The 11,132-nt window shown below is 40.2% G+C and overlaps 1 protein-coding gene and 1 non-coding gene across 5 annotated transcripts in view; both read right to left on the bottom strand.

Moving 5' to 3' along the window:
- Positions 1-1,171: 1,171 nt before the first annotated feature.
- LOC122119337 lies at positions 1,172-1,276 on the bottom strand. Its single transcript, XR_006149543.1, has one exon. It is a non-coding gene; the product is annotated as a small nucleolar RNA U13 (small nucleolar RNA).
- A 7,504-nt stretch (positions 1,277-8,780) lies between these two features.
- Tmpo (thymopoietin) overlaps positions 8,781-11,132 on the bottom strand; it is a 33,761-nt gene continuing 31,409 nt past the window's right edge. For all 4 annotated transcript variants that reach the window (XM_042693372.1, XM_042693371.1, XM_042693369.1 and 1 more), the window contains one exon: positions 8,781-10,962. In XM_042693372.1, the coding sequence (XP_042549306.1) occupies positions 10,677-10,962 (286 nt within the window). In that variant the 3' untranslated portion in view covers positions 8,781-10,676. The remainder of the gene's footprint in view (positions 10,963-11,132) is intronic.

The raw sequence follows: 11,132 nt of genomic DNA, 5'->3' as shown, positions 1-11,132 counted from the left end.
ATTCCATTTCTGGGATGATCAGGTGCCATTTTTTACATTCTCAAGGAGACAGCCTAAGTAACATGTGTTATTGATTTATTTTTCGTAACTGGGATTTTAACTCAAAGCTTTGCAATGGCTAGGCAGGGCAGGTGATCTACCACTTGAGCCACACCTCCAGCCACATTGGTTTGTTTTAAAGACAATTATCACATGGTTTCATATGCAGAATCTTAAAAAAATTTTTTTAGTTATTATAAACAATGTAAAGAGGGGTTGCAGTTAGATAAGGCAAAAAGTGTATTTCTTTTTGGATAATGTCACCCCTTCCCTTTTTCTGTTTTTCCCTCCTTTCCCCACCCACAAGTTATATAGTTCATTTTCAATGTAGTGTCTACCGAGTACCACTGCTGTATTTGTTCACTCTTTGTCCCTCTCACATGTGGAGTCTTAAGAAAAAGACATGAAAGTAGGAGAGGGACTATTTGGTAACAGACCAAAAGGAGAAGAGGTGAATATGATCACAGTACAACAGATATATATGCATATGAAAATGTCAGAAAACCTGCCAGGTGCTGGTGGCTCATGCCTGTAATCCTAGCTACTCAGGAGGCTGAGATCCGAGGATCTCAGTTCAAAGCCAGCCGAAGCAGGAAAAGTCTGTGAGACTCTTATCTCCAAGAAACCACTCGAAAACCGGAAGTGGCACTGTGGCTCAAGTGGTAGAATGCTAGCCTTGAGCTGAAGAGCTCAGGGACAGCGCCCAGGCCCAGAATTCAAGCCCCACAACCGACCAAAAAAAAAAGAAAGTCACAAAACCATTACTGGTCTAATTAACATATGTTAATAAAAGCACTATAAAGTAGTCCTAAGAGGAGAAAAGTATAGGTATCTGCTGCACAACTGAATACAGCCAACACTACTATATTATACAATTAAGATGATAATACAAAATACTGCATTCTTTTCAAAGAATGTTATATTCTTTTTTAAAAAATTATTTTTTTGTTGGTTATTTTTGGGGGGCTTGAACTCTGAGCCTGCTAAGTAGCTAGGATTACAGGCATGAGCCACGGGCGCCTAACTAAGATGCTATATTCTTTCATGAAATATGTAAAATATTCAAATGCATTAACAATATCAAATAACCACTCATTTACCTATAAGATTTCAATATATCTTTTTTTTTTCACGTCAGATGGGTAGTGTGCCCACGTTGTAACAAGGTTTAGAGGGAGGCACATATCACGCAAGCTCGTGAGAACCCAATCATCACGCTTATGAACCGGAAAAGGATCGAGATTTCAATCTATCTTGGTAACAGGATGAAGCACTAATTGTAAGATACATTTATTATTGTTGTTGTTGTTTCCCAGTCCTGGTGCTTGAACTCAGGGCCTGGGCAATGTCTGAGCTTCTTTTGCTCAAGGCTAGCACTCTACCACTCAAGCCACAGCAACACTTCTGGCTTTTTCTGTTTATGTGGTACTGAGGAATCAAATTCAGGGCTTCCTAACAGACTATTTAGGGAAGCAGTCTGCCACTAAGCCACATTCCCAGCCCCATAAGATATATTTGATCTAGAGAATATGTAACTACTTGACAAAATTTCAAAATATTCATGCATAAGGATTATGAAATCTCAATATATCATAGCTTAATAACATCTTAATAAACCTTAATTATTTTAATATCTTACCAAAAGATCACATCATATGTGTGTGTGTGTGTGTGTGTGTGTCCTGGGGCTTGAACTCAGGGCCTGGGTACTGTTCCTGAGCTTCTTCGGCTTAAGGCTAGCACTCCAATCACTTGAGCCAAAGCACAACTTCTGGCCATTTTTTTTTTTTTTTTTTTTTTTGGGTCCGGTAGAGGGCCTGAACTCTGGGCCTGGGCGCTGTCCCTCAGCTCTTCAGCTCAAGGCTAATGCTCTACCACTTGAGCCACAGTGCCACTTCCGGCTTTTTTTTTTTCAGCTTATGTGGTGCTGAGGAATCGAACCCAGGGCCTCATGCATGCAAGGCAAGTGCTCTACCACTGAGCCACCTTCCCAGCCCACTTCTGGCCTTTTTTGAGTTGTTTATTGAAGATAAAAGTCTCACAGACTTTCCTGCCCAGACTGACTTCGAACCATGATCCTCAGATGTGTCTCCTGAGTAGCTCAGGATAACACACATGAACCACCAGCTCCCTGCTAAAAGATCACATCTTAATGTATGTCATTAGTTAATAAGGGCTGGATGGGGGGAAGAAAAGTGGGAGAAAAATGAGGGAAGGGTAAAAATGTTCGACAAGAAATGTACTCATTACCTTACTTATGTAATTTGTACCCCTCTGTACATCACCTTTACAATAAAATAAAATAAAAGAAGGGCTATATATTGGAAATTAAAAAACTAAAGATCAGTCATTTCTTTTTTTCTTTTTTTGGTCCGGTTGTGGGGCTGAACTCTGAGCCTGAGCTCTGTCCCTCAGCTCTTCAGCTCAAGACTAGTGCCCTACCACTTGAGCCACAACACCACTTCCAGCTTTTTTCTTTTTGCTTATGTGGTGCTGAGGAATCGAACCCAGGGCCTCAGGCATGCAAGGCAAGCGCTCTACCACTGAGCCAACTTCCCAGCCCTTTTTTCTTTTTTGATCATGGGGCTTGAACTCTGGGCCTGGGCACTGTGCCTGAGCTCTTCAGCTCAAGGTAAGCACTCTACCACTTTAGCCATAGCACCACGTCCAGCTTTTTCTGTTTATGTGGTGCTGAGGAATTGAACCCAGGGCCTCATGCATACAAGGCAAGCACTCTACCATTGAGCTACCTTCCCAGCCCCTATATTTCTATGTTCTTAAAATGTTCCTAAAATGATATCACAACGCATAGGAACATGTTAGTCAAACTAAAAAGTACATGCCATTTAGGGTTGAAATAAAACTTTAAAACTCTTCCCAGGGGACTATTTAGAAAGAGGAAGGGAACAATGTGAAGGGAGAAGGGACAGGGGAGCAAATATGAACATACCCTTTATGCATGATTGAAAATAACAGAACACCTATTGTTTAATGCAGTAATTCTAGAAACAATGCTCATGATGTGCATGTTTCCACAAGCACTCTTCTGCAAGCTGCAAGCCCTCTTCTGTACTTCTTGTACTGCTGCAAGGCTATTTTTCATCTTTCTTTCCCCTAGGGATTCTTGTCTTTGCATAAATTGTGAGCTTTCAGATTATTTGCCTGAACAGTCCTCCTAGTGTTGTGTTAATTACTATTTAAAAAACGAATACCCCAAACAAAACAAAAACAAACAACAACAACCATAAAGTAACTTCCTCTCCCCCCCACTCAAGCACGGTGGTGAGTGCTTGTAGTTGCAACTGCCAGCTTCTTGCCCAAGGCTCACTCCCAGATTCAATGTGCTCCCAGTGCCTTCTCTGTAACTGAGCTTTCACCCAAGGAAAGGCCTGGATTATGATCCTAGAGCTGACCACCTCTGGGTGAACTTCACACCTGTACCTATTGGGACTTCTTTTTCATTTGGGTCCCGGTCCTGGAGCTTGTACTCAGGACCTGGGTCACGTCCCCGCCCCATACCACCAGCACCTTCTTTTGCTCAAAGCTAGTGTTCAGTTCCACTTTCACCTTGTTAGTGGTTAACTGGAGTCTCAAGAACCTTCATGTCTGGGCTGGCTTTGAACCACAATCCTCAGACCTCAGCTTCCTCAACTAGGATTACAGGTGTGAGCCACCAGCACCCAGCCTATTGGGATTTCTGGTTATTAATGTTCAGCATTTTCCCATATGCTTTTGCTTTTTGGAAGAAATTTAAATCTCTTGATCAATGTTTCTGAGGGTCTTTACAGTGCTGACTGACTACAAACTCCAAGGCTGAAGTAATCTGGTTGCCTCAGACTCCTAAGTATCTTGGGACTTTTGGAACATACCATGAGCCCAGATCCAGCCTTTTGAGACGGGATCTCTCTGTAGTTCTGGTTGGCCTGGAACTTGCAGTGTAGCCACACTGGCCTCAAACTCATCCCCTGGCCTTCATCTCCAAGTGCTAGAGCTTCAAAGATGTGTCACCATACGGGGTTTGTTTTGTTTTGTTCTGGTATGAGGTTTTTCAGTTGCCCTTGCTGGGCGGGCATTCTACCATTTGAGCCACACCCATTTGTCACCCCTCAAGCTTTTTTTTCCGGGGTGGAGGTGGGGGTGGGGATGTGCTGTTTTGGATTCACTCTTGATTTTTCTTAGATTACAGGCTTGTACTACCACATCCTATTTGAGATGGGGGTTCACTCACATTTTGTCCAGGTTGGTGTTGAGTTGCCATCTTTTTGGTCTCTGCCCCCTGAATAGCTGAGATTACAGGCATAAGATACTGCACCTGGCAGGTCCCCTTCTTCCGCCTCCCCTCCCCCCCATTTAGCTGTGGGGCTTGAACTCAGCCTGGGCACTGTCCTTGAGTTCTACCACTTGAGCCACAGCACCACTTCCTGTTTTTGAGTGGTTAGAGGTTAAGTCTCTTGGGGACTTTTCTGCTTGGAACTGTGATCCCCATATCTCAGCCTCCTGACTAGCTAGGATTATAGGTGTGAGCCACAGGTGCCGGCTTTTTTTTTTTTCTTCCATTTTAAATCAGCCTTTTTCTTCTGGGTTGGCGGTGGGGCTTGAACTCTGTCCCTCAGCTCTTCAGCTCAAGGCTAGCGCTCTACCAATTGAGCCACAGCGCCACTTCCTGTTTTCTGGTGGTTTAGTGGAGATAAGAGTCTCACAGACTTTACTGCCTGGGCTGGCATTGAACTGCCATCCTCAAACTTCAACTTCCTGAGTAACTAGGATTACAGGTATGAGCCACCAGCACTGGGCTTTTTTGGTGCCAGTCCTGGCCTTGATCTCAGGGCCTGGGCACTGTCCTTGAGCTTCTTTTGCTCAAGGCTAGCACTCTGTCACTTGAGCCACAGCACCACTTCCTGGTTTTCCTGTTTATGTGGTACTGAGGAATCGAACCCAGGGCTTCATGCATATGAGGCAATCACTCTACCACTAAGCCACATTCCCCCCAGCCTTTTTAAGTTGTAGAATTGTGAGTCCTTCTTTTAGGAGAAGGGTTGTTACCGGGACTTGAGCTTGCACTTGTTAGGCAAGTAGTATAAAAGGTTGTACAACTATTTTCTCCAATAATAGACATTTTTTTCTATTCCAGATTGGAACAGAAGTCTTAAATTTGATGTAATTTCACTTGTCTTTTTTGCCTTGGCATTGTAGCCAACAAAACCATTGCTAAATCTGTCAGGAAGCTTCCTTCATCTTTTTCTAGTTTTATAGCTTCAGATATTAAATTTAGACCCTTAGTTCTTTTTTTTTTTTTTTTTAGGTCCGGTCGTGGGGCCTGAACTCTAGGCCTGGGCGCTGCCCCTCAGCTCTTCAGCTCAAGGCTAGCGCTCTACCACTTGAGCTACAGCGCCACTTCTGGGTTTTTTCTTTTTGCTTATGTGGTGCTGAGGAATCGAACCCAGGGCCTCAGGCATGCAAGGCAAGTGCTCTACCACTGAGCCACCTTCCCAGCCCCTAGTTCATTATTTTTTTAAGGTGAGGACCTAACTCTATTCTTCCCATGTCTATCATTTTCCACTTGTAGAAAATTAACCTCCACGACTTCCTTGGGGTCCCGGTTGAAAATCTTGACTGTGAGGGCTTATTTCCAGCCCTGGCTATTCGATTTTGACTTGGTGTACTGGAGATTTTTCCATGAGATACTTAGTCCTCCATCCTCTTCTGCCTGTGTCAGTACATTTTGACTACCATAGCTTTGAAATAAAAGTAAGACTTCCAACTGTGTTCTTTTGTTGGTGTGTGTGCATGCTCATGGACCAGGGTTTGTGCTGTACCACTCACTCAAGCCATGCCCTCAACCACCTAACTCTAAGTGTTTTGGTAATTTGGGTGAGATACTTTTTTCTTTTTTTTTGGGGGGGGGGGGGGGGGAGTCCAGCCGTGGGGCCTGAACTCCGGGCCTGGCCACTGTCCCTCAGCTCTTCAGCTCAAGGCTAGGGCTCTACCACTTGATCCACAGTGCCACTTCCGGCTTTTTTCTTTTTGCTTACGTGGTACTGAGGAATCGAGCCCGGGGCCTCATGCATGCAAGGCAAGCACTCTACCATTGAGCCACCTTCCCAGCCCTTTTTTTCCATTCTTAAAAAGAGGATTTCCTCTGTTGTCCAAGTTAGCCTCAACTTCTGATCTTCCTGCTGAACGATTAGACATGTACTATATCCAATTCCTTCTCATTCACTTGCTACATCTATCCCTCAAGCAATTTTCTTCTATTCCTGCTATAAAGCTAGGTTTCTGCTGAGTTAAACATACAAGTGAGTCACTCACAAAACATATTTTATTTACAAAGACCAGAACAAAATCAGGTTCGGCACAGGTTACTAACCCTTGATACGGGAATAGACTGGTAAAGTTTTATTACCCCCTACCCCCTCATCAGTTGTGGGGCTTGAACTCTGGATCTGGGTGCTGCCTCTGAGCTCTTCAGGTCAAAAGTGAGCGTTCTACCACTTGAGCTATAGTGCCACTTCTGGTTTTCTGGTGGTTAACTGAGGTCTCATGGACGTGCCTGAACAGGCTGGCTTCAAACCTTGATCCGTAGATCTCAACCTGCTGAGTAGCTAGGATTACAGGAATAAGCCAACGGCGCTCGGCAAGTTTTATTTTTTTATTAAGTGATTACATAAATTTCACAGTATTATGGAATAGTGATACTTAAAGTCACAAACTCATTTTAACCTTCAAGAGGCACATTGGTATTATAGTGGTCTGTAAAGCTTATGGACTCTAAAAACTGACACTATAGCTATGTTTTTAAAGTCTGGTGATATGTATAATTTTGTTTTTGAAGACAGGTTTACCTATGGAGCCCAGGCTGATACTGAACTTAGAATCATGGTACCCCAACCTGGGATTACAGGTATGTGCCACGTTTAGGTCTGGTAGTTTATTGGTCTGTGTGCTCTCATACTAGAAACAATCTAAAACCTGATATAGATGCTCAAAGCTTCAGATCTCTTTGGGAGTTGTCTACACTTCAGCATTCTGCTGTGAACAGATCATTTTCACCAAGGTCCTTTTTCAGTATTTTACTCACTGGTATCAAACAAAACTACTGACAATTCCTCTTCAAATATTCTCTCCAACTCCAACACATGCAGTGTCCAATAATATGACATTGCATTTTCCCGGTCTTTCATTGAACACTGGAACCCATTCATAGCCCTTATTCACTCTTCCCAGTTGCTGGGGGTAAATATTTAACTTTTTAAACTGTTATGGCAATCTTACAGCGCTTTGAATATACTTGATCAAGACTTCCAAGGATCTGAGAAAGGATCAGGAATTTGAAGCTGGGGCCACTGTCCTACAGGAGTGACATTGTCCAAAAAGAATTATACTTATTAGTGATGTATGGAACAGGAACCCTTTTGTATAACACTTTAATAATAAAAATTATATAAAAAATAAAAATGTCTATGGAAGATGGAAAATAAAAGGGAATATAAAAACTATATATAAGACAAGTGCCAGTGTGGGCAGAAAAGTCTGTGAGACTCTTTTATCTCCAGTTAACCACCAGAAAACTGTTAAGTAGTGCTGTGGCTCAAAGTGGCAGAGTGCTAGCTGTGAGTGAAAAAGCTTAGGTTCAGTTTCCAAGCCCAGAGTTCAAGTCCCATGACAAAAGAATAAACAAAAACAAAAAGCTATAAACGAACTGGCTCTTGGTGGCTCACACCTGTAATCCTAGCTACTCAGGAGGCTGAGATCTGAAGATCGAGGTTCAAAGCCAGCCTGGGCAGGAAAGTCCATGAGACTCTTATCTCCAATTAACTACCAGAAAACCAGAAGTGGTGTTGTGGCTCAAGCGGTAGAGTGCTAACCTTGAGCTGAAGAGTTGAGGGACAGGGCCCAGACCCAGAGTTCAAGCCAAAACAAAAACAAAAACAAAAAAACAAATAAGAAAACTTATAAATAAGGTATATAGTTCTAAAGTCCCTTCAGAGATTTTTGCAACTTGAGGCACTAGCAACATTAAAAGGAACAGAATTGCTTTAAACTATACAGAAGTGAGCCTTCTTTCTGATCATATCTACCATAGTAAATGCAACCAAATCCATAATTTCTCAGCTATAATATAAACCTTTGACCAAATTCCTCCCTGTTAATGACAGAATAAGAAAATACCTATCTTTCTTACAGGATATCACAAAGACTAATATTTGTAAAATTTATCAAGAGCATACAACATACCTAGCACATGGTTAGCACAGAATAAGCCTTGTTTCTATTGTAACTTGCTTTTAATTAACTAGTGTAAATACTACTTTGAGAATTTGCCGTATAAATAAGATCTCTCCAGGACACACAAAAGGCAGAGATCTTATAGTGCTTCCATCTTGGAATGCCACAGTGGTACCTTGGCTTAGTTTCAAAGCTAGACTAACAATCGAGGGTTACACATACGTAATAAGGACATGGAAACTGGGGTTGGGGCTGTGAAAGAAGTGGAGACTTAAGAAAAATAGTCACAGTATTATAGACAGAGACGACATGCCCTTCAAGAGTGTCCTAATGCCATTCTATAAGTACAATTGGCTATCCCCCGCTTACTTAGTAGGAACAAATGAGGACCTGCCTACAATTGGAAGTGAAACACAGAAACAGACTGAAATGATCCATAAATACCACAAGCGAAATGTTAACTAGAAACTTTTAATTTGTGTTATATGAAAAATCACTTACTGCAACAACAAAACTAGAGGTTAAAGACTCCTTTATTATTGAATTATACTGTAATGTCTACATCTACGATTAGTCAGGAAGCAATGCTTTGCATTTACATCAAGAACACATTTACTCTAATGAAATAAAACAGACACTGACAAAGGACTGAGAACATGTTTTAAAAAGTGACTACATGTTTTACCTGGTCCTATTTTGCTATTTTGGACCATACTCTTTCTATTAGAGAACTGACTTTAAATACATATTAAGTCTGATTTATCTCCTCATACTTTTAAACATTAAATGGAGTTTTTTGTTTTTTTTACAATTTCTAATTATAAACAAAAGACCGAAAACAATATGGAAGAAAAAGTTTGAACAAAGGAAGTAAGAGCAGATGGCTATGATCTAATAGCGGAGTATAACATGGCCCCTCTGTGGCTCATCTCAAAGAGACACTGTTACTCAGAGAGGTAGCACTTCAGACCAGGACTGAGCTTCCTTCCCTGTGTCTGAAGGACCAGACCCTATAAGTATTTCTTGTCTCAACTGCAAAAAATAAGTGAAAATACCTACGAAATATCTAAAAGCTAAATATCAGATGGTGCTAATTCAAATCAAATTTATATGCTGGTCTAAATATACATATTTAAGTTTTGTTTTAAAAATTATCCTCTTGTTTTGGACAATATTAAAAAATAGCTTACATTTTTAGTGTGCTGTATGGTCAGTAACTGTAAAGTTGTAACTCTAATGATTAAGTTTAAAATTTGTATGTTTTCCTTGATTCTACTGAAACTATAATTAAGACTTTACCTAATCAACATACATGAGGTAAGTTTAAGCTAAAAAAAATCACAAAGATAAAGAGTTAACCACCAGAAGACTACACAAAATCATAATGCCCACACCTCATATTCAAAGTTTACAGCTTTTAAATATCAACCACTGCTTATATGTAATTTAAAAGCAAATATTTTCTGCACCTTAAAATCAAATTATAAGAAACATGGGGAAAAATATCTTGGCAGAATTTAGTTTTGGTAACAGAAGACAATGCAACAATGAATCCAAATGGAACAAGACAGCAGTGTTTTAAGTTTCTAACTTCTAAACAAACACACCAACACACTTATTTGTCTAAAAAAATATTTTGGTAATAAATTGACAGAATAAATGTTTTGCTGTAAATAAAAAGTAAAAAATTCCAATTAGTTTATAGCTAGCCTTTTAAATCATGTACAGCCAGCTAATAGTTCTCTGAGACACCTACTGTTGCCCTAAAAGATTCCTGCTAAAATCAAACTGTTAATACGTCTTACTGAAGTAGGACTTCCATGATGCTAGAAATCATTTAGAAAGGAAGGTAGGGCTACATCACCACCATTACTATTCATAAAAGTCACAGAGGAGATTATTGCTGTGCTTTTCTTTGTCAATACCATCAAATTTTGTTGCAGTTATAAAAAGTACAACCAGGTTACCTTTTCTCTTACTGAATTTCATGTTTCACAGGTCTGTAACATTTTTTATCCAGTAGAGAATTTTAAAATAGTTTCTGTAAGCATTCCAAGAATTCAAATGTGCAGCTTCACATTGTACTATCATGTTTTGCGCCCTTGTTTTTCAAATACACCAAAGAAATGTATTTTTCCCAAAAATGAAATATGATGTCCACATTAAAAAAATAAAGCCTACAAAAAAGTTCCAGAGCTAAAAAAGATTATTCATATGGCACAATGTGATCTCCTACTAGTCCAAAGGTTTAAGTCCATTTATATATCTTGTTTACTTTTCAATGGAAAACTAAACTTATTGAGGTGAAATCACATTATTTTTAGTTCTTCAGTCAACAAGTATACACAAATGTTTTTCTATATAGTTATTAAAAATAGGAGACCAAGTTGGACGTGCCAAAGTGATACTATTCAGTTGGATGTTTTAGACTCATCACGAAGAAAATTAGAAAAGGGATTTCCTTGGTTGGTTTCCATAGCTTGATAGACCAAAAACAAAAAAACTGCCACAATAACGAACAGCAAAATTTTTATCCACATGGGAATGGAGCGTCCCTTTTTTGTCTTTTCTGATTTGACATCTGCCAAGGGAACATACTTAGGAACATATTTGGACGAGAAAGATTCTTCCATCCTGAAATCACTGAGTTCTAATGGTCGGCCTGCAGCCCCTTTTATTGGTCTGCGACAACTAGCACTGTTGAAAGTGGAAAAAAAAAGAAAAAAGAAGTTTTTAGGTAAAGTCATGATGTGATAAATAACAAAATGTCAATGCCACTACTAAGCTTCGAGTGAGAGTAGAAAACTGATTCACATAAAGCAGAGAAGTTAACCTAGTTAAAACTTCTATATATATTTTCACCTTAG

This window comes from Dipodomys spectabilis, unplaced genomic scaffold (genome assembly GCF_019054845.1).
Source record: "Dipodomys spectabilis isolate Male_0828 unplaced genomic scaffold, ASM1905484v1 ptg000163l, whole genome shotgun sequence".
NCBI lineage: Eukaryota > Metazoa > Chordata > Mammalia > Rodentia > Heteromyidae > Dipodomys > Dipodomys spectabilis.
Note: the sequence above shows the minus strand (reverse complement) of the source record. Positions and strands in the feature narration are given on the sequence as shown.